Here is a 24,830-nt window from a genome sequence, read left to right on the forward strand (position 1 = left end):
CTAGCAGAAGAACTATTATAAGGTCTGAGCGAGCATGACATTGCAGTGTGTGACTGGGGTTCAGTGAAGCCAAACCACACACACAGATGGTGGATCGGGACAGGAAGAGCTCGCTCAATACACACACCTGTTGACTCAAAATACAGTCAAAGCCTTAGTTTAGATGATAAACGCTTTGGTTTCATTGTGTGTCAGACAATGAGAAATGCATGAGGAAGCTAAACATATACAATCAAGTTTTCATTACAGGCATAGTGCGGTTCATCTGATGTTGAATGGATTCATTGTTGATCATATTTTACAGGACTTTTATCTGTATAAATAATCATATTTAGTACCATTCAAAGGTTTGGAGTTAGTAAAAAAAAAAATCTTACAATCTTTCATTCAGAAAAGATGCATTAAACTGATCAAAAGTGACAGTAAAGACATTTATAATGTTACAAAAGATTCTATTTCGAATAAATGCTGTTCTTTTGAACTTTCTAGTCATCAAAGAAAATGTATAACTGTTTCACCAAAATATGAAGCTGTGTAACTATTTTCAACACTGATAATAACATGATTAATAATTGGACACCAATAATAATTGAGCAGCAAATCATCATATTATACTGATTTCTGAAGGATCATGTGACACTGAAGACTGGAGTAATGATGCTGATTGATAACAGGAATAAATTACACTTTACTATATATTCACATAGAAAACAGTTATTTTAAATTGTAATAATATTTCACAGTTACTGTATTACTGTTTTTGCTGTATTTTTTATCAAATAAATATATATTATAGTAAATATTTTTGTAGTACTATCATACTATTGCACATACACAAGTCAAATTGAGCATTATTCACACATTAGTCTTTATTTGTTTGGAATATTAATGTAATGCACTTCATTTTTGTCAATAACAACACTGAAAAAGGTTGGCGGATACTTGATCACACGTTTCTCTACAATTGTTAATAATTACAGGTCATGAACATGATGCTTAATCCATAAACAAGCCAAAAGATATAAAGCTAACGCAAGTCCAGCATTTTTATCAAACCCCAAACTGGACAACAGAGGGAGACATTTTACAAAAAGAAAAAGTATTGCAAAAAAAAGATGTTTTGTCATCTTTATACATCAGGATTTACTCATGTGTAAATACAGTATTTATTCAGCTGTGTTAAAGGGTAAATTTGACTCAGAATCCCCTAGATTAAGCATAAGATTTCTCTGTAATATTTTTGTACACTGGTAGGGGTTATTTCCCAGTAAAAGTCATTACCAGCCACGTTTAAACACAAATGCATACATACAACTTTACATAATTAATCATAATGACTTATTTGCACCTCACAATTAACATAATATCACAGGTTTGGTAATGTGCATTATTTAGCATTTTTAAAAGGCAAGACTTTACATTATGGTTTCATTTAATAACATTAGTTAACTAAAAGGATAAACATAAACCAACAATGAACAATAGTTCCACAGCCTTTATTAATATAGTTAATGTTCATTTAGTAATGTTAATGCACTGTGAACTTACACAAACAAACAATATAAAATTCTATTTCTATTAACTAACCAATGTTAATAAACATATTGCTCATTGTGTTAATGCATTAAATAATGTTAACAAATAAGACATTATTGTAAAGTGTTACCGTTAAAATGTTGTCTACTTAATGAATGCCAGTGCCTTTGGAAAATTTAATTAAAACACAATCCTGCTTTCTCCACAAATGACCTGGCAACAAGAGTGTTTGAAGGATCATTTAATTAAACCTGAGGATTATTCCGCTCGAGTGAATAATAAATTAGATCTATAAAATAAATAACTGGGCAAAAATTGAGCTGTGGCAAATTGCAGCGAGGGAATGACAGGCACAGCCTGACGTTGAGTTTATTTGCGTCATCCTTAAGATGAGCCAGGACACACACATGCACGGCAAGAGAAAAAGCAATACACAACCTTCAATCTAAGCAACTAATGAAGAGAATGAGAGATGCATGAATCATTTTTTCAAGGCTTGTTCACACAGCTGTACGGTAGGATGAAGAATGACATCTTTGAAATGTGTTATTAATATAAAGGGAAAGCTATATTGCACCCACACACCACCAGACTGGGAACTATAGACAACTTCGCATGAGATACAACACTAAAGCACTACACACTAACACACACACCCTATGCCTGCCTGACGGTCAAAGGCACATTGAACACTGGACGAATACTGCGATAACCACTTTTGCTGTCATCAATACTTCCCCAGGTTTCAAAATATGTTTGTTTCGGTCCTAAAATACTCCAAACATGCACTCATTCACCTTTCGACTTGCGTCACTTGATTTCGGCCCTTAAAGTCGGACAGACTAAGTTCAGTCTGAACTGTTTTAGCCCTTCGCAAATGTTAATATTCTCGAAACCCCTCAAATGGGCGAGAGCTGAAGACGTTCTGTCGATGCTAGCTCAATATTTACACATTATACAGTTTTTTAAGCGACAGAGATTTAAAATTAGTGTTTTATTTACAAGTGTATAACAGTAGATGAATTGATTGAACATTCAGGGTTTATTGTTAAAGCTATGAATGAATAAATGCACATGGTTACGCTTCTCTCATTCTGTGTCTTTTTGAGTGATTATTTAAGGCACTTGCAGCGTCGTTTTATAATGAATAGTTTTTCATGTTCTCCGAGCGATGCAAATGTAAAGAACCTGCTATTGAACAGTCCGCGCTGATGCTTCAGCATTATGTGACGGGATGCATTCATCACAATGATGGATAAAGGCTGAATATCTTATGTTTCATAATGAGGTATATTCAACATGTTGGCAAAAAGAATTGGACGATGCACTTGTTTGAATACTTTTCTCAGAATAATGAATAATACAGTTGAATACAGTGTATGGCCTCCTTGCATTCTCTGTCATCATTGTCTGTCTCACTGACTGAGGTGATTGAGCAACTGGAAAAAGAAGGATTGATTTGCATCTCATTTGCCAGCTAATGAATGTTAATTGAGTCCAACCAATGGTTTTTGGCTACATCATACTAATCCAAAAAGTAAAAATAATTGAGCGTTCAACAGAGGGGTCCAAGACCCTAGCACTTTTGTCGCACTTGAACCACGAATAATAAAAAAAAAAAAGATTTTCCGATATGATTCGAGGAGTTTTGTGGTTGAAATTTCAAAAAGTAACAAATCTTTCCCTCGTGGGTCAATTTGACGCCATTAGGAATGAATGGAATGAGAGGAATGCTTCAGTACACAGAAACACCTAAAAATGCTCAAAATTCAAACTAAAATTCGAAATATTTTGATCATATCTACATGTGTATCTGAATGCACACTGAAAGAAATGACTTTAGGACCCAGTGGAACAGCTCATTTGCTCCATATAGAGCTATAAGGCCACCTAGTGGCAAGAGTCAGGAAAATATCATGTCAAATTTGTTTTTTTCACAAGAGGTCCACAAAGATTGTAAGATATTTTGAGCTGTAATTAAAAGGGTTATGCATGAAATGTAAGGAATGTGAGGAATGTGTTTAAAGTACTAATTATTTATTATTTATTGATCAAATCTAGCAATTTAAAGGTAGGCTAAATAAAATTTAAAATAAAAAATTTAAAAAAAAAATGCATTAGAAAATAGAAAAAATATTATCAAAATTAAATTAAATGAGCTTACTGGACAACAAAAAAAAAAAAAGAAAAGAAAAAAGTATAATTTTAGGACTTCAGGTCATTTTGACCCGCGTGGGAAAGATTTTACAAAGTGCGATTAATAAAAAGTTCTAAAACTTTCTCCAGGCCAGATAATAATTACTAAAGCTCTGTTTCAAAACCTAGAGAGCGTTTAAAGCCACAACTCACAAGTGGTCCCTATAGAATTCATAGCACAAATATGCATCAAGTAGTCCATTTTAACCGTGCAATTGGATTGCTTTTTCCATGAAGGATACACGTGATGCCGTATAAATGCTATCAAAAGGAGGTTTCTTGATATAAAGTTGCTGCCTACACCTTTTGGATGCCTGAAAATGTCGATTAGCTCATTAAGTTTTGCAACAGAGCTCATCTTTCTCCTCCCCCTCTCCACTGAACATTGTGTACATTTCCAGTACCAAAATAAAACTCTACTGGGAACCAGAGGCGAAATATGATGAGGAAGGATTTTGAAAATGTAAACAAGATATAAGCAGATGGCAACCATCAGGTTTTGGTAAGATATAACAAGCATAATTCACTAAATAAACAACAAATAAATAGGCCACAGAAATGTACATCTAGACCTTTTTATATTCAGTGATGTGGTCTGGTCATCACAAAAGCTTGTCCTATTTGGCCTTGTGTTTCCACAGAAGTCTTTAGAGAGTGAAATAATGTTTATCTAATAAGGGCCATGATCTTGAATATTGGCGCTACTGTATCTCTTAACTTTAAAGACAGTTTTGGCACTGAAGTGAACATAACAAAACACAACAGCTTCATAATTTCTTCAGACAGCAACACCAAACAAAACAAGAGTTATTTACAGTAAATTACATTCATCGCTTAAATACATGAGATCAATCAGATCAAGCTCTCCTAAAGGATCTCGCCCTAATGGACCATTTTAAGACATGCAGGTGTCCTAAAAACATCCAGATACACTTTAATACTTAAATGTGGATCTTAAATACTAAATCTCTCGTAGCTTCTGACAACCAGTCTTTGCATTTCTACAAAGGACAAATTTCATGTAACATTTTCAGATGCTGGTCTGAAGGTTTCCATTGAGCAATGCAGCGTTTTGCGTTTCTGTCATGACATCGTTGACCATTCGAGTCCTGTCCTGTCGACTATCGCTCCGGTCGATCTCATCCAGGCCACCGACTCTTTTCAGACACAAGACGTTTTGGAAACTCTTCTTGAAGTTGTCCGACAAGAAGGCGTAGAGGATTGGGTTGGCGCAGCTGTTGGCGTAACCCAACACCACCACAAAGTCAAACGTGCTTTTCAGCACAGGTGTTGTGGGAACGGTTCCGGTCACAGAGGTCACGTTGAATACGTAAAAAGGTAACCAGCAGAGCACGAACACGACCACTACGATAGAAACCATACGGGTGACTTTCCGCTCTGAACGCTTCCTTTTGGTGGAGCCGACCCGCATGCCAGAGGACTTCACCTTTATGACGATTAGCAGGTAGCACATGGAGATGACAATCAGCGGTAAGAAAAAGCCCAAGAAAAAGGTGTAGAAGATAAACGCGGTGTAGTAGGTGTTCTGTGGCTCCGGCCACAACATGGTACACGTCCGAGCCTCGTTTCTTTTCAAGTTCACTCCGCTGTAGATCATAATTGGTAGGTTTACCAACAGAGACACACTCCACATGGCCAGACTGATGGTTTTGGCCATGCGTGGCTTTCTCCATTTGGTGGATTTGATCGGATGCACCACGGCTAGGTAGCGATCGAAGCTCATGACGGTTAGAAAGAAGATGCTGGTGAATTGGTTCATGGAGTCTGCGGTTAGGACGACACGGCAGATCGCGGATCCAAAGGGCCAGTGGAGAAGCAAGAGCTGAATCGCAATGAAAGGTAGACTTAGCATGCAAAGGACATCCGCCACTGCCAGGTTTAAAATGTATATATTCGTGACAGTCTTCATCTTGGCGTAGCGCAGGATTACATAAATGACCAGTGTGTTCCCACACAGTCCCACCGCACAGACTACAAAGTACACAAATGTGATGACGACTGAACTTGTTTGGTCAAAACCATGGTTAGTGCTATTGTGAGGGTAAATCTCCAGGCCAAAGTCAGACTCGTTCCCTGGGAAGAAGCTATTATTCACCAAGCGGTCGGGGAGGGATAGGTTGGAATTGGGCATAAACGTCCATGTGTCCATTTTGGCAGTGTTTATTATTCACCGGGAAAAGGCTTATGAAGATTGAACCCACAGTTTAATACGAAACCTATGGGCATTTGAGAAAAAAAAGGAAGGAAATATGAGTTAACAACCAATCTGCAAATTTCAATAAATTCACATATACATAATGCTTTATTTGTCTCGAATCAAAGTAATCTAATCTAAGGGATGTCGCATGTGAGTGTAATTTTTCACACATATCTGAAGACTTTTGGAAGTATTAATAGTGGACTGTAGCCCTGATTTCCACGTTAAACTCTTTAAAATAGTTTCCAAAAGGGGAGATGCTAGAAGAACCATTTTTGGTTCCCAAAAGAACCTTTCAGTGCACAGTTCTTAAAATATTTTGTTTTCCTTACTGTGAATCCTTTTAAAGGTTCTTCAAGGAACCAGATGGCAAGAGAGTTCCAACAGTTGGGTTTCAGAAGTAAAAACTCCATTCATTTTTCTCCATATGGAAATTGATTTTGAATGATAACTTTTAAACCTTTAAAGATAGCCCTGCTGTGAGCTAAGCCCTGCTGTTAATCCATGGTATTTGCTTCTATTTAAGCCGTAAGGACGTGTTATTTCAGTTTATTTTTTAAATAATAATATTTAACAGCTGAATTCCTAGTGAAAAAACTACATTATCCATGATGCTGTACAGAAAATTACACCAATCAGTGAGTCACAAAAAAAAGACGTGCCAAATTGTCTCTTTAGCCCCGCACACTCTCATGAAGAACTGCAAGTCGATCTCTCTTAGCTCTCAAAATACTTAAATATTTGTATATGCATATTTTGCAATAACAAAACATTAGTACTTAAGTTTTATATTTCTCCATTGTTTTTAACTTGATTATGCTGTTTGCAATGCTTCATGGGATTGTAGTTCTTTCCCTCAGTGAAGTCGTTAAGTTCACAGTCTTGTATTATGTTTTTTTTGTTGTTGATTTTTTATTTATTTATCAAATCAGAGTTTGTAATGTTTTGATTCACCTCGTTGCTGATTGGCTTGGTTTATGACTTATAGCTCTTTTTTAAAAACATTTTTAAAATCCCTATGGGGAAAATGAATGGGAAAAATTCTTCCGGAACCAACGCCGGGGCGGGAAATGTCCAACTCCATAAAGACCCTTTATTTTTAATGGTTTCAGACTAAATGTTAATGTGACAGTTCAGGAGGAGATACAAATGCACACCACAAACATTTTCAGTTATATTCTAAACTTGAATTCATAAGTATTGTATATTTTAGAATCTTTATGAGTTTTTTCACTTGGTCACTTCATGACAAGACATGATGCAGCCAAATGTAAATGGTCAAGGTTGTTTACTCCCCCAAATTGGATTACATCAGCATACTGAAGTTTAGGAAACCCACAACTCACATGAGAGAGCAAGACACATGGATGGAGCAACCACGAATCTCAAACAATAATTGCAATATGGGGTATAATCACCACAGAGGTGAATTCTGATTAGCATATCGCGCGAGAGTAGACTGGATTTATATCAGTTCAGCTTAAATAAAAGCATTATTCAAGTAAAAATTAGATGAAAATGGAAAGCGGGTCACATGCATGCAGCTAGAGAATCAATACTGCTTACAGGTCTGATCTGCAACTTAGGATAAACAAGGACTTTACCTTGTCTGTCTGGTTTCTACAGCTCATTGACTTTTGCCCTAGCAAATATTGGTTTAATTGATCTTCACTGAGCAAACAGTATGAATATTTGATATATAAGAGATAATCTAACAAAGGACACGAACTTAATTTAGCTGTAACAGCTCCTCCAAGGCTCGGATGAATGAATTAATATAAAAGAGAACTACTGCAGTGTTCTCTATTTAGATTGCAGAGATCCATCCAAATCGTGTTGTTCTCCATCATCCCACACAATATCACAACATCTTCAAATGAGAAAAATATCAGAAACCCAACTGAAATCAAATCATATAACTTTGTTTCCTATTCCAAACGTCCAAACGCTTAAACAGCCCATATTAAATAGACAATTAATGATGCTTTCCGACTCTGCCTCTCTAAGCTATGTGATTTTCAACAAGTAGCTAACGTTACACGACATGTCTAAATAAATTGTGTAAAATATAGCTAGGCTATTTATAATGGATTATTATAGACAGTGGGGAAAAAATCATTTTTTTGACATTAGCCAAAACAGACATCTACGACTGATCGAACTATTTTACCAAATAATTTGTAGCCTAATTACCTGTAATTCTCCTAATTTGTAAGTCACTTTGAATAAAAAACGCACCTGCTAAATGATTAAAATGTATAATGTAAATGTTTAAATACTTTCTTCTTCTCAAATAAAAATGTTAAACCGTCAATAACACGCTGACAGCTATGCCACGTGAATTGGTATGCTGCAAAAAAGACAATTTTAAACTATCTGATGTATTACATTTTTGCCTGTACAGTTACCTGTAGTTATGGGACACCTTTGGAGATCCATTCCTGGAATATGAACAGCTTCACATGTTTCAATTTGCCACCATAATATTGCCGCAAAACTGTACGACCAAGCACAATATCCAGCAAATAGAATAACCGTCACTCGCACTTGACACCTCCTGATAAACCCGCGCGTGTCCGTTTGTGCGTCAGGACAACGACAGTTCTCCTCAGATAACAAATGACCGTTATTTCAGTAGAAAATACACTAAAACATAAGTTTAGTAGCGAATGACGCACTTGAACTCAATAAACTTAACATTTAAGTCATGAAAACTAAATTTCGAGGGGCAACAATCGAATTCCTTTGGTATTTTCAGTCTGAGCGGAACGATGTGAGCCAGGTCCTCGCGCGTGTGTGTGTTGCTGGAGCGCGCGCACGAGTGTGAGTGCAGATGGAGCTACTGATCCGTCGAGCGCGCGCTTCCTTGATATATCCTGCGCAGATACATTAATCTAAACGACGTGAAAGGCTATATTCAGTTGTTTTTGCTGTGTGGTCTTGATAAGGATACGGGAATATGTCAGGGGTCAAAATAATAATTTATGAACCCCCCCCCCAAAAAAAAAGATGTTTAAAATTAGATTAGATGGAAATGCATGAGGGAATTAATTCAGAGAATTTAAATTAGTCATATCGTGAGAAATCAAATGTTACCTCAATTCTTTGAGATAAAATAATTTGATGTTAAATTGTTGTGAACTTAAAACTTGCACAATTTATTGAAGTCAAGCTTTAAAAATGACACTATAAAAACTCTGCAACTTGCAGAAAGCTTCTTTCATCTTAATGGCAGTTCCTCGGCTGGCTTATAGAACCCTGTGGAAGGTTTTTTATTTTTTATTTTTATTGAACAATATGTCATGTCCAGACAACATGGGAACAAAAATGTATCATTACAATATGATAGTATAGGACGAGGTGCACAAGTGCATTACAGAAAAATTATATAAAGGGAGATAGGGTTTACTTTTTAAGTCATATTCTTCTATTGTAGGATCCTGTGAAAGTGTGCAACCTGAAATCTGCCATCTTTGTCATGTGACAATTGCCCGTAGAAGGCAGGAGAAGGGGTTAAACATATAATCAAACCAAGTGCATGCGCACAAATCGAATTCACACTTTTGAATCTGTATCAAATAACTGCTGAAACAAACTAATCTTGACTAACTGGTCAAACATAGATCAACACATGACCAATTCACATTCTGGAGTGTGTGAACAACACAAACAACAACAATGGAATGTTATGTTCTAAGGGTCAGTATATGGACTTGTCTGACAAACACACACACACACACACACACACATGTAGTGTTTCCATGTTTTATGGGGACTTTCCATAGACATAATGATTTTTATACTGTACAAACTGTATATTCTATTCCCTTACACTAACCCTACCCCTAAACCTACCCATCACAGAAAACTTTCTGCATTTTTACATTTTCAAAAAACATCACTTAGTATGATTTATAAGCTGTTTTCCTCAGGGTGACCAAAAAATGTCCCCACACGAACAAGGATTTCAGATATTGCCATCCTTATGGGGACATTTTGTCCCCATAATGTAGGGTTTACCAGGCCACACACACACACACACACACAAACACACACACACACACACACACACACACACACACACACACACACACACACACACACACACACACACGCACGCACGCACACGCACGCACACGCACGCACGCACGCACGCACGCACGCACGCACGCACGCACGCACGCACGCACACACACACACACACACACACACACACACACACACACACACACACACACACACACACACACACACACACACACACACACACACACACACCTTAAGTTAACCTCAGACAAAAAATAAACTATACGAAAACTGCAGGCATGTATGTGGGCCTACTCTAAATTGCTTGACAAATAATGAATTGTTTCATTATTTTTAACAAAAATTCCTGAGACTGGTTATCTTCTGCTTTAACAGAACTGAAATGCTCAATCCTAGAAGAAGAGAAGTGAATACTCCATGAGCCTTCACCTTGGACAGCACGTAGTTAATCTGAATAGATGGGGTTAAAGGTCAATGGCTGATAAGTCGTGAAAAGCCTTGATGAAAGGTAAACTGTGGCAATGAAAATAAACAGACGCAACTTGACAAAAAGGGTTAAATAAATCAAAATGATAAATGATTTGACTGAAACATGTATGGAAAAATAAAAAGCATCCATTATTTTTGATGAGTGGTTGACATAGACCCATTTGTTTTCTAAACTTGTTATAAAGCTCTAAAGAAATGGATATATGCACTGTTCTAAAAAGGCAACAGAGGATTCTCCTCAAGCTGACAAAAGTAGTAATAGAAATGGGGAAAATTCTTGTCAGGATGGTGTGTGGTAAAAATAAAGAGGATTATGCATATAGTTATGAGAAAACAAAGCATTTTCTGTGTTCTTTATTATCAGGCACTTTCATGTCCAGTTGCTGATTTTTATTACTGTAAAACATACTTTTTACAATGCTTTTTTTCAATTATTTTTATACTTTTTTTATTTTATTTTTTACACATTTGATCATTTTTAGCTAGCGCCAAAAAATGGAATTTTACACAAATAACAAAAAAAAACAATTCAAGACCACAAAATTACATAATTTTTTGGCATAAGTGTTCTGTCAGTGAAGATCATGCAAACATGATTGAAACAAATTATGAGATGAAATGTGTGAAAAATATCACTTTTTGTGCATCATATTTTTATTGTACATCATTTTTAAGCAATTTTGAATTCGTTTGTATTTAGGATACATAAAATGCTGTAATTCCAAAGGAGTGTGTCATTTCATTCCAACAAATGTTTAAAATGCCATTTCAACCAATGTTTTGTGTGGAAATATGTGAAAAATTGCATGGTGGAAATATGTGAATATGTGAAATATTGCATGGTGGAAATTTTCAAGACAAAATTCTCCACAAATGTAATAAACCATATCGAGAGTGTAAAACATGTTTTTTTAAAGACGAGCCCACAAGGCCATGGTTAATTTGTGAAGTCAGCAGGAGAACACCAACAGGTCGCAGTCGAGTGGAAGAGTGAAACACTCGCATCGCATTTATTATTAGGGCTCCAATTTCAACACATGTGCTTTTGGCCTGGACAAAAATAACGGTGATCTAACTGTGTGAAACAGAACAATCTCCACACAGAAGTCAGACAGCTTCTTCATTTAGCTGAATATTTATTCATTTTATTATTATTATTTAAAGTCCCGCTGCTGTCAATCATTTTTATCTCTTAAAACTCATCTTTGATCACCAAAATGACACATTTAAATGTTTTTTATTTGAAAAAAATTCTTCATGCCTTAAAATATCTTGAATATAACTCGACACCCTCATTTATATACACATGTCTATGAATATTTTTTCGATTTTAATACTTATTGTGGGCACTTGGAACTGTTTGAATCATCAAAAATATAATGGACTTTTTGGAAACTAACTCCAGTGAGTGATAATTCATGTATAATGTTTCCATTACATCTGCTCTTATTTTAAATGCTTCTGTTTTTAAACAGATTAATACATCTGTTCTTATTCTTTTAAGAACATGTATCATAGTGGCCTCAAAGTTAAATGTTTATATATCATTTTGAATGTAATTAAAATTTAAAGGGATAGTTCACCCAAAAGTGAAAATTATCCCATAATTTACTCGCCCTCAAGCCATAGGTGTATGAGTTTCTTTTTTCAGAATGCAATACAATTTTACAATCGGAAACGAATACAATCGGAGTTTTATTAAAAAATATCCTGGCTCTTCCTAGCTTTATAAAGGCAGAAAATGTACCTAAAAAAGTGCATCCATCCATCATAACAGTAATCAATACGACCCCAGGGGTTAATAAAGGCCTTCAGAAGTGAAGCTTTGAAAGAAAAATATCCATATTTATAACTTATCACTGGCTTCCGGTAACAGCCGTAGGTGAGTCTATATAGTTCTGGTTGAAGAGTGACCTCTGACACGACGCATTTTTGAGTGAACTAACACTTTAAACGAATTGCCCTTTAAGCCCCAACAGCCTCACTGCCTTGAATTGAGTTAACCTCTTCCTTATGTGCCTGATGTTTCAAACCTATACATTATAGGCCTAGACCGAACATGTGACGCCCAAGGGTCCAATTAAAAGCTTTTGTCAGTTTATAGGCACAGTGATAGCTACTGATAAAGACTGCTTTCTACGGCACAAAGCCAAAGCTGGGTCATCAGGGATATAAAAGAGACAGCTGAACTGGCGGACAGTTTGGCTGTTTAAATGTGTGTGTTGCACTGTCAACGTGACGGATAATTGCAGGGTTAAAGCAAGGTTTCTAGACAAGAACAACCAAAAACCAGGACTGTGAATTAAATTATAGATTTTTTCATGGCAATATGCATTTAAATTGAGTTACAGTGCATAAGCTTCCTCAGCCAAGATGTTTTTATATATAATATTTATATTTATTTATGTTATATATTATATTTATTATTCGTTTAGAATATTTTTGCTCAATGATGTGCTGATTCTGAATAATGAAAAATAAGTAATTTTCTATTTAGACACGTGTGACAGAACAGATGCTTATCGGAGTAATGAGGGATGTGATCTCATAACCTCCGGAGAGATGTTATTTAAAATTGTTTTTGGTACATAATGTGCGTGAGAGCAATTCCTAACCTTCTAATTTTGTATCTAAATCATTTTTTTGGAAGATTTGATAAGCTTACTCCATCTGTTTTATGTCAGAGGTATACATTTTTGACAATCGTTAGGAAAACATATTCATCATGGAGTCATGGGATAATATTTTCCTACATTTGTACATGGGAATGAAGCATTTTAAGTGTTCTAATCTAAGCATACTGTCTCCCACCAAGTCTGTCTCATGCATTTTAGTTTAGTTTTTTTTCACATGATGATGGACAAGAATGAGTGCGAGTATGTGTGGTCATACCCTTGTTTTGATGAGTAAAGTCTTATGCTTCTAGATTTGCCAGGGAATAAGGAAAGGTATGTTATAGGCTTGCATTGCACCTTGGCTGCCTATAAAACTGCTGCAAAAACAACACGTTTATAACAGATGTGAGCCAAAGAAGTGTTGTGAGATGCTTTCTCAACGCATTTCTCAGTTCAAAGCCCTCAACTCTGCCAAGATATTAATATTAATACCAACCTCAGTCAAAATTGTATATGAACGAGTCATTTTTCTCTGCAAAATCCAAGTGGTTATACATTTCAGAGCAAAAATGGCTCGAATTGAATGCAAGTTTGTTTCTCTTTAAAGTTTAATCTGAAAAAATTGCTTCATAAACGTTTAAATAATGCAGTATCCTTACATGAACAAAGATAATTACACACTCTGTCATTATCTGCACATTTTAATGTTTATGAACAATGATAATTTACACATGTAGACAGGAATATAAAAAGAAACATGTTCTGGATGATTAAATGCAAATATTATATACATGCAATAAAGTAAAATATTGGCGTAAAAGCATAAGCTTAAAATGTTGTGATAAAACAAGGGTAAATGACTTATGATTTATAATATTCATAATATATTACAATACATTCAGAATATATTATTAAAAAGTAAAAAAGAAAAAAATTATAATAATTGCTTTTGGTTTCTTGGTCAAAAAAAATATTTTTAACAAATATCTCCAAAAATGGTAACAACACATATATAAAAATAAAAATAATAAAAACATTACCCTGTGTATGTATGTATATGTATGGCCACGTGTTATTAATAATTAAATTCATTTGAGCAATATGGTCACTTAAACCATGGCAGTGTTGGCTATTAGCATCAATATATCAACTGCTTTCAAACAAATTCACAAACACATTCCTTATTCATGTGTCATTTAGCAACAGTCACACAAAAATCCTCAAATATTTGGTCCAAGCTGGATGCCATGACAACCATGACATCATCCAGAAAACCCCAATCAATTGGACAGCACTTCTACAGGAGGGCAGAAATTGCAAAATCATCCTTACTACTTGGAAATGTTGTCCTTTGCATGGAAACCAACCACGTCAACTTTGCTTTTGTGCTTTCACTTATCATGCCTCAGTCTGCTCATGTATTTTTCTTAGCAAAGGCAAATCTCCCTGGCTCATACTTTGAATTTCACTACAAAAAGGTGGCGCAGAAAGCAATTAAGGATTGTCTATTTACAAAGTAAACATGTTGGATTTATGTTGGAATTTATTGCAACATATTTAAAGTCCCCCTGTAGTCGATAATTTTATCCCTAAACCTCATTTTTGATCACCAAAATTACATATTTAAACGTTTTTTCCTGTGAAAAAAAAAACTTAAAATAGCTGGAATGCAACTCTACACCCTTGCTTCATTTAATATGTACGCCGAACTATGAATATGCTAATTAGCCCCGCCTCCACTCAGAGATTCACTCGGCTAACTTGCTGAGGTAAACGCTGCACAATAATATCGCTCTTTACAACGTCGGACACATAACGGTAAATAATATGATTAGCCTTTTGCTTGACTATGTAATCAGACAGCTAATAATATGGTGCTAATGATTACATTTACATTTATGCATTTGGCAGACGCTTTTATCCAACGCGACTTACATTGCATTTCAAGGTACACATTTTACATTCTTAACAGTTCTCAGTTCTACAGGAAAGCTATGTTACACAAACTATCCTCCCGTTAACCATCTCAGTCTGCCTTCTAACAATCATCAGAAACGCTTTGAACAAAACAGAACGTCAGTGGAGAAAGGCATAGGTATAGTTCATCATAACATCGTAATACACATCATACATGCGCTACATTGCTAAATCTACCCGATTTTTCATATCAACATATAAATATCCTGGCATCTCTGGAGACTCCCCTGCTAGTTCGCAGTTAATGACAGGTTTACTTGATTGGTTTCAAGGTAGTTTGTGACGTCAGAAACACCAGCGATTTCAAACCATGTTTTTGACTGTCTTTGGTTCACTGCAGTTTTAAAGGAGTAGTTCACTTTTTAAAAAACGTTTGCTGATAATTTACTCACCCCCGTGTCATCGAAGATGTAGTCGAAAAGAAATTAAGGTTTTTGATGAAAACATGCTAGGATTTTTCTCCATATAATGGACTTCATTGGGTACCAAATGGTCCAGGGTCCAAATGACAGTTTCAGTGCAGCTTCAAATGGCTTTAAACGACACCAGATGATGCATAAGGGTCTTATCTTGCGAAACGAGCGGTCATTTCAAAAATAAATAAAAAAGTTTAAGTTTTTTAAGCACAAATGCTCGCCTTGCTCTGTTCTGTGATGCACGTTCGTGACTCTCCTGTTCGAACTCGTTCATCAAAATGAACAAATCTTTTTTCGAGTCATTTCGTTTGTTGAATGAACGAAATGACTCGAAAAGAATTCGTTCATTTTGATGAACGAGTTCGAACAGGAGAGTCACGAACATGCATCACAAAACAGAGCAAGGCGAGCCTTTGTGCTTATAAAACTTAAACGTTTTTATTTATTTTTGAAATCACCGCTCGTTTCGCAAGATAAGACCCTTATGCATCATCTGGTGTCGTTTAAAGCCATTTGAAGCTGCACTGAAACTGTCATTTGGACCTTGGGCCGTTTGGTACCCAATGAAGTCCATTATATGGAGAAAAATCCTAGAATGTTTTCATCAAAAACCTTAATTTCTTTTCGACTAAAGAAAGAAAGACAGGGACATCTTGGATGACATGGGGGTGAGTAAATTATCAGCAAAAGTTTTTTAAAAAGTGAACTGCTCCTTTAAGGAGAAAATACTCAGCAATGGTGCCGACTTCTGAATTTAGACATGTTTTTTCTTAAAGCATATTAAAAACACCACATAGACATATAATCAACATTTAAAGCTGGATTTTCACCACAGGGCGACTTTAAAACTCTAAGCTAACACGCCTTGCGCGTTGGTGTCGCGCAGGACGTAGCCTTCGGTGTCTCGGTCACAGTGCGTCGGCGAGCTCTTATGGGTACAGAGGAGGGCGTGGAAATGCCTTCGAAAAGTTTCCGACAGACATGCGTACAGGATTGGATTGGCGCAGCTCCACGAATACGACAGCAGCACCACAAACTCAAAGCCACGAGTGAAGTCCAGCGCCAGATCCGTTCGGTGCAGAGAGCAAAAGTTGACGACGTAGAACGGCAGCCAGCAAACGCCAAACACCAAAACAACCGCCACCACCATCTTAGTAACCTGTTTCTCCAGCCTGTGACTCTCCGAAGTAGACATTTGCGTTCTGGCGTTCCTCAGAGTCACTAACAGTGCCGTGTAAAACACAATCATCACGGTGAAGGGCAAAGCAAAGCCCAATACAAACGTGTAGCTAAGAAAGGTCAACCACCAGGTGTCAGATGCGACATGAGGGTCAACGGTGCACAATCCGTAGTTAGCAGAAAAGTTAATAGCCATTGGAAGCACGGGAAATAGAGAGATAAACCACATTAATGCAGCGATGATCTTCGCCCGTCGTGGCGTCCGCCAACGAGCGAATCGCATCGGGTCTACCAGCGCCATGTAACGGTCAACACTCATCACCGTCAGGCAGAACACGCTTGTGAATTGATTAATGCCGTCTAGAACCATAACCAGCTTGCAAACGGTATCTCCGAAGATCCACTGGTCTTGGAAGTTTTGGATAGCGATAAACGGGAGTCCTACCATGAAAAGTCCATCCGCCAAAGCCAAGTTGAAAATGTAGACGGTGGTCGCCGAAGACATTTTGTCCAGCTTTAGGATGGCGATTATAACCAGCGAGTTCCCGGCCAATCCCACAATGCACACTGCCAGGTACATCACAGCCATGGTGACGCTGAACGCATCGAAGTCCTCCTGGATGTAGACGTTGTTTATCGCGGCACCTAGAACCGACACGTTGTCGTAAAACATTCCCAAAGGCACTGCCGTTTCCATTTCTGGTCTTGTAGTCCTTGTAGTTCAAACGTATTACAAGAACCAGGATTAGTTCTTGATCTCCACCTTGTCCTTGAAGGCTTACTTTCCCATCTTAAGAACTGATCTTCGAAGAAATTTCAGAGGTAAAACACAATTCACCCCAAAAAACCTGGAAGGATATTTGTTGAAATATCTCCAAACTCTAGTTGGTGTCAGACCCTCCTGTGGAGATCTTATATATCCCAAAGTGTGTGTGTGTCTAAGTCATCCGTCGACTCCGATAAGCTGCGCCGGCTCGTTCCAATCCGCTGTTATGAGGTTTCCAGGGTGCCATCTGTTACAATACTTTTGTTTTCATAACTAAACACTCTTGTCAGAAGGTCCATCCAGCCTCTATCTTTCACACTCCCTTGTTCACTCCCTCTCGTTTTCCTCCTTCACTCCACCCCTATGCTTCCTCCCTTTCCTCGCAGTTCAGTGGGGGGTCAATCCGAGCCGATCAACCCCCAACTTCTCCTCTGGGCCACCCACTTTACAAATGCGTCCTCATCGGATGAGTGATGAATCTGGCCTGTCACCCTCTGCTTGTTTGAATATGCTGCATTTCCCCCCTTTGCTGTTTATGTTTCTGGCTGATTGTCTTTGTTTGTTGGTCAGTGAATCATCTATCACGCACACAAGGCCTCAGTGTGTGGAAGCGCTTGCAGATAAAAGGGCAAGAGTAATGAGCGATCACCTTAGTCCTGTTCCTCTTCTGACACGCATTGTTGGAATACCAGTGAACTTCCCAAGAAATGCGGGAAAACAGTAACTGAGGGAGGTAATGATTAGGCTCATATATACTCACCTCATTGACCACAAGCACTGTTTTAGTAGAGATTATGCAATATGCTAATTGTTTTGGACGTCATTCTACTCCCGATTCCATGAATCATTCCTACAATTTTGGAACTTTCCATTGGCATGCTGAGCTTATGTCGAGGTTTAAGGGGCCTCAAGTGACTTTGTGTTTCTGAAGACAGGTATCCAGTCCCCTCCAATAAATCTACATGGCCAGCGTTTGGTTTCACTGTTCTGGGCTTCAGTTTTCTTGTATCTCTTAACTAGGAACATACCGGTTTTACAAATACCATGCTGTAGTTTCTAAGAATTGTAAAGAAGAGCCAGGACGTGATTGGAAATATTCTGAAACCTTTCATTCAAAAGCATTTAATGTGTGTTTCTCGTTTCTTATCTTTATTCCTTTGTATTGTATGCTTTTGTTGTATGTGTGTTCTTTAATTAGTAAAACAGTGTATGCTGAGGTACATTCAACAAAATGCTGGGTTGTTTCAACTCATGTTTGGGTCAAATATGTACAGACCCAACCATTGGGTTTGAAATTTAATTAAACAACGGTTGGGTTTGTCCATATTAGACCCAAACAAGCAAACCAGCATTTTGTAAAATGCAGTAAAAATTAATGAATGAAATGTATTTGTGAAATATTAATGAAAATTAGGTATTTAAATACAGCATATTATTAAATATCACTGCATTTGCTTTTTAATATCACTTGATAGATTGTTTTAACAGTTATCAAATTAAAGCATAGTTTAGGATATGGTTAATTGTAAGTGTTTCACTCACTCCAAACTTAATGAGTCTCTAATGCATGTAGATATACTGTATTATAACATAAAAATGGAAGAGATTGTACAGTGATTAAATACTCAATATGAGCTTAGTATTAAAGGGTGAGTTCGCCCAAAAATGAAAATGATTGTATAATTTAATAACCCTCAAGCCATCCTAGGTGTAAATTACTTTCCTCTTACTGCCGAACACAATCAGAGTTGTATTAAAAAATGTCCAAGCTTTATAATGGGAGTGAATGGTACCTGAGATTTTGAAGCCCAAAAAAGCGCATCCATCCATTATAACAGTAATCCGTACGACTCCAGGGGTTAATAAAGGCATAAAGTATAAAGCTTGGGAGAGCCAGGATATTTTTTATAGTTATATAACTCCGATTGTGTTTGGCTGAAAGAAGAAGGTCATATACATACAGTATGGCTTGAAGGAGAGTCAATTATGGGATCATTATCATTTTTGGGTGAACTATCCCTTTAAGTAAATGATAATTCAACCTACAAATAAAAGCAGTATTTTAAAGTCGAAATATGTTCTTTAATTATGTCCATTATTTCTGTTTTTCAGTGATTCTGAAATTACCCCGCTTTTATCTTTCATCTCTCTTCTTTGATCTCATTTCTTATGGTTTATCATGGCTCTGAATTACAAACACTCAAATGCACTTTGCCGTATTGAATCACCTGTAAAGTGATGCTTTATTTGCCATCTTGCATTTTACCTTGAGTTTCACAAATTTGTTTATGAGCTGCTGAAAATCCACAACAATTTCAACTATTAGAGGAATCCAATTTATTCAAAGTATTTTGTCTCAATAAAAAAACACAGTTCATGCTCTGTCATTTTAATATTTCAAAAAACTTCAAACCCTATTTCACAGACCTTCTTAAAGATCAACATGAGAAGTTCATATATGGTAAATCAATCACATTGTCATGAAGGAAACAAAAATCGGCTCACCATAAAAGAAAAGATAAAAAGAAATGTGATGTGAAGCAGTGCAGGATACATAACCAGTGCTTTTCTAAGAAAGCCAATCGTTATCAAGAAAGAAAATTGGATCAAATAAATGAGAGCAGAGATGAAAGATAAAAGGAGAGTTATAACAGCAAATATAAAGGAACTAATAATAATTAAAGCACACACATGACAAAAAAAGGACTAGTGATAAGTGATTGGATTATGCTGCAATAGATATATATATAAAATATTTTATAATTTTATCATTGAAGGGATTGGAAAATGATATGAAAGGGGTTCAAACTCAGGTTGTCTGGATATAAAGCAACATTAAAATATCATAGCACATGCACTCAATTTTTAATAGTTAATTTAATTCACTTTTCTGTATCTTTTTTCCCAATTCTTGTTTATTTCACTGTCTAGTTCTGTTTTTGTTTTGTGCTATGAAGTGTTTTATTACAGAAATCCTTATTTATTTTATTTTATATTTTTGTTATTCTTATTGTTGTGTTCTAATTTTGTTGTTTCACACTGTAAGCGGAATGTTCAAATAAAGCATATACAAAAAATAAGTTCTTTATGATATGTTTTCACTGATTTTGTATTAATTTTTTTTTATTTTATTTTTTACAAAAGGCTAAATCACAATTTTCTCCCAATATAATTTTCAAAATTCTTCCAGAACAATCTTGCTTTGAGGCAAAAGTACAGCAACTAAAGATTTTTTTTTTAAATCAACCTATTCAAACTTCAATTTTATTTATTTTTTATTAAAAAAATGTATTGAAGAAATCTCAAAACAAACAATAGAAATAGAATACAATACAATACATTTCAAATGCTAGGGGGACGTATAAACAGTATTAATGATAGTATTAATATTTTAAAGAGTGTAGATGCTTGAATAATTCGAATAGCTTTTTGTTTCTTTGAGGGTAAAATTATACTCAATATTATGCGTCAAGTCATTTTTAAATGCAATAAAACAATGAAAATTAGCATTTATGAATGTGAAATTTAGCCATAAAAAATAAAAAAATAAAATAAAAAATAAGTGTTTATCTTTGGAGTTTACAATAATACCTATAACATCTTTCCACAGTAATTAAAATTTTTCCATTTCCAACAATGAGTCCATTTAAGTACATTTTGCCAAAGTAAAAAAAAGGGCATTTCCAAAATAAATGAACAGCTGTCTCTGCCTATGCAAACTTCATCTGATGACTAGTTGACGTGGCCACTTTAAAACTCCGTAGCGTGTGAATTACCCAATAGGAGCTCGAGGGGGGCGGGGCTTATGCCGCAACACAGACACGTGTACAGGGAAGCAGGAAGTGAAGCGGCTCAGTTGGTGCCTGTAAACAGTAAGTACTATTCAATAACAAGTCTATGCTGAGGTAAAAATGTCAAAGAATGAATGAAAACGAACCAAAACTCGGCTAAAGCTTAGTTTATTTTCTGTTTTTGAAATGTTTGAACGTTTAAATGCATTAGAAGTTCACGATGGTCTGTAGCTTATACACTTTATTCGGCACTGCATTCACTTTATCACATCACTAGATTGTTTAATAGTTGTTTTAACAGTTATCAAAAAAAAAAAAATCAGTTTGTTTCGATGCTTTGGTGTTGATTTGAGCATAATGACAGGTGCTGTACTCACTCAGAAATAGTCTGTTTACACATCTGACTAGATATATTGTATTGTTTACACTTTATTTTCAGAGGTCCGTGTTACAGTGTAATTATACATTTAAGTGCTGAGTAATATTTGTAATGTACTTACTATAGGGCTAGTTGCATGTAATTATGCATAATTTATAGTTAGTACTACATGTAACATGCATAACAAGGACCATATTTATTGTAATTATAACCACACAATTGTCTCACTGAGTTTGTAATTAAGTGAACGTTAATTCTACATGCAAATAGTTAGTTAAGGCTTGTTTTAATCTGCAGTGCTTACAGGAATCCTGGATAAACAGGATTTTGTACACACCCAACTCTGTGATGTATAAACTGCATCTGCGTCTCCTGTCTGTTTTTCGTTTGCACAGGCGTCATGCTTCCAGGCTTCAGTCCTGTGGTTCAGGCCCTGCTGGGGACCCTGTTCACCTGGGCCCTCACGGCAGCTGGAGCCGCTCTGGTCTTCGTGTTCTCCGGCAGACAGGTGAGCTGGATCTCTAAAGAAACAAGCTTTCATTTCAAAAATGACATTTCTGTCATCATATGCTCATGATGTTCTCAATCTGATTCTGACCCAGACAGCAACATAGTGTCGGCCCAGATCCGGCCCACATCTGATACGCGTTGAATCCACATGTACCAGATGTGGCCCGGATCTGGGCCGACACTATGTTTCTGTCTGGGGAATGGCTTTCTTTCTTTCGTGGAACACAGAAGTAGGTATTTTCGAATAATGTACGGATCACTGTTTTCCACCTTAGTGAAAACAAAACCCCCATTTATTTCATACTAAGAATAGTACAAACCATTAACATTTTTACTGGCATATAACCTGAGACTTACTGATGTAAATATTAGAATTACATTTTATTTGGAGTACTTTTTTATTGCACAATGCACATTTCTTAATATTAAGCCTAAAATGTGTTTAAATTAATTATAATCAGTAATCACTAATAGTATCTCTGTATAATATCAGTCTTTATATGCAAGATATTTAATGTGAGCTGGGTCTCTTCAGACCACTGCTTTAATGCAATATTGAGCCATGCAGAAACAAGCTTTCATTTCAAAAATGACATTTCTGTCATCATGTGCTCATGTCGTTCTCAATCTGATTCTGACCCAGACAGCAACATAGTGTCGGCCCAGATCCGGCCCAAATATGATATCCACATGTACCAGATGTGGCCCGGATCTGGGCCGACACTATGTTTCTGTCTGGGGAATGACTTTCCTTTTTTCGTGGAACACAGAAGAAGGTATTTTGAATAATGTACGGATCACTTTTATGCACCTTAGTGAAAGAAAACAAAACATTTATTTCATACTAAGTATTGTACCAACCCATTAACATTTTTACTGGCATATCAAGACTTACTGATGTAAATAATCACTAATATCACTAATAGTATCTCTGTATAATATCAGTCATTACATGCGAGATATTTAACTTGTACCTGAAGTATACTTGCAATAGTTCCACTTTAGCACAATTAAATATACTTAAGTATATCTTTAGTTGGACTTCAGCACTATTTCCAGATAACTAAAATGCATTTAGTACAAACTTTTATTAGGTACATAAATGTGTAAATGTATTTGTGGTATACTTCGCATGAAATAAATGTATTTCTAACACATTTTGGTGTGTTTATTTTTCACTAGGGCATATAATTTTAGTCCACTTTTCTTCAAGCCAAATGTGTTTTATAACATCAAACTCAAAAAATATTTTTAAGCCTTTTTTTATTTTTAGATTTACGCAATTGAATTAACAGTAAAATTCCATCTAATTGAATTGAATAGTCCTTATGTATTTTAATTTGAATAACCGATTAAGGATTGTTCAGTTATTCAATCAAAATTTTGTAAGGATTATTCGGTTCAATTTAAAAAAGGCTTACATTTTTTTATGAGTGTAGGGTGAGTTAATCTAAAATCAGTGTTATTGTCATTAACTAAGACTATTTCTGTCAATTGAAATTAAGTGGAAATAAATTAAAATATAAATATTAGTTGAAAAACTCAAACTAAATTAAAATGAGAAATGTTGTCTTGCCAATAAACTGAAATAAGTTCAAATTGAAGCACTAAAATTATTTACTGGAAATAAGTCAAACTAAAACTGAAATAATAATAAATTAAACCTAAATAGCAATATTTAAAAAAATTACAGAAGCACAAAACGAAATTAATACAAATCAAACATGAAAACTAAAAAATTAAATAGAAAATAATTCAAAATATTAATATAATTATTATATAATAATTATATTTTTATATAATACTAACACTCTTATTTGATGAAGTTTTCATCAATGATTCTCTTTTTTTCCTGTTTATTACTGGGAAGCTGGCTGCTTTGTATCTGTATATTTTAAAGCGCTACAGTGAAAAATAAATAATGACTTCTATTTTTAGGGTGAGTCAAAGCATTGAATCAAACTGTGCTAATGTGGTGATTTTGTTTTGTTTAAAAGAAATATTGCAAATTTTAACAGTAAAAGACTGTACAAATGCTTCTATAAAAAAAGTGACCTTGCTACTTACAGTGAAAACGTAAGTAAGTAATCGATCAAACGGGACATTTCATGTAATTTTATTTTACAGTAAACTACTGTTAAATGTACAGTTTTTGGAAGTTAAATAAATATTAGTATTTACCTCAGCTTGTGAAAAAGCTGTTTCTGATGAACTTCATTCATCATGTGTTTCTCTCGTCACCACCTTGTTTTAATAATTGTTTTTAACCATTTTTTTTACGGTAAAGTAAAGCTGCTGTTTCTTTACTGTAAATTAAAAGAAAAATGTTTTTTTTCAATGTATCTTTTTTCTTTCCTCTTCAGAAGCGGATCTTGGATGGCAGTCTGGGATTTGCGGCAGGGGTAAGAGACCCGCAAATCTTATTTTTTTACTTTCATTCATTGCTTTATGTGTCCGTCATTTCTTCACCTTTTTGCCATAAATTCTTTTGGTGTCACCATCACACATCTCTTTTTTCCCTGTTCAGAATAAAGCAGATATTTGACATTCGCTGGTAAGGGCAGGAAGGGGCATGTTTTCTTCTCTACTGTCACTGAAAACTGTCAGTGAGGCTTAGAAAAGAATAGATGTTATTTATCTGTGACCCAGAGTTAATTACACTGTCTGGTTTTGATTATCCTGAATATCTAATGCAACATCAGGTTTGCAGA

The 24,830-nt window shown here is 35.7% G+C and overlaps 2 protein-coding genes across 2 annotated transcripts; both read right to left on the reverse strand.

Annotated features, from left to right (window-relative positions):
• Positions 1–844: 844 nt before the first annotated feature.
• On the reverse strand, positions 845–8,794 carry LOC143703148 (somatostatin receptor type 2-like). The gene is made up of 2 exons (XM_077197256.1): positions 8,359–8,794; positions 845–5,969 (listed from the first exon to the last, which is right to left on the reverse strand). Exon 2 carries the CDS (start codon positions 5,900–5,902, stop codon positions 4,763–4,765), a length of 1,140 nt encoding a protein of 379 aa, XP_077053371.1. The 5' UTR covers positions 5,903–5,969; positions 8,359–8,794; the 3' UTR covers positions 845–4,762.
• Positions 8,795–16,241: 7,447 nt separating this feature from the next.
• LOC143703149 (somatostatin receptor type 2-like) lies at positions 16,242–18,102 on the reverse strand. The gene has a single exon (XM_077197257.1). It carries the CDS (start codon positions 17,368–17,370, stop codon positions 16,345–16,347), a length of 1,026 nt encoding a protein of 341 aa, XP_077053372.1. The 5' UTR covers positions 17,371–18,102; the 3' UTR covers positions 16,242–16,344.
• Between the last annotated feature and the right edge of the window lie 6,728 nt (positions 18,103–24,830).

This window comes from Siphateles boraxobius, unplaced genomic scaffold (genome assembly GCF_051911475.1).
Source record: "Siphateles boraxobius isolate OS27281-9 unplaced genomic scaffold, OSU_SipBor_1 380, whole genome shotgun sequence".
NCBI lineage: Eukaryota > Metazoa > Chordata > Actinopteri > Cypriniformes > Leuciscidae > Siphateles > Siphateles boraxobius.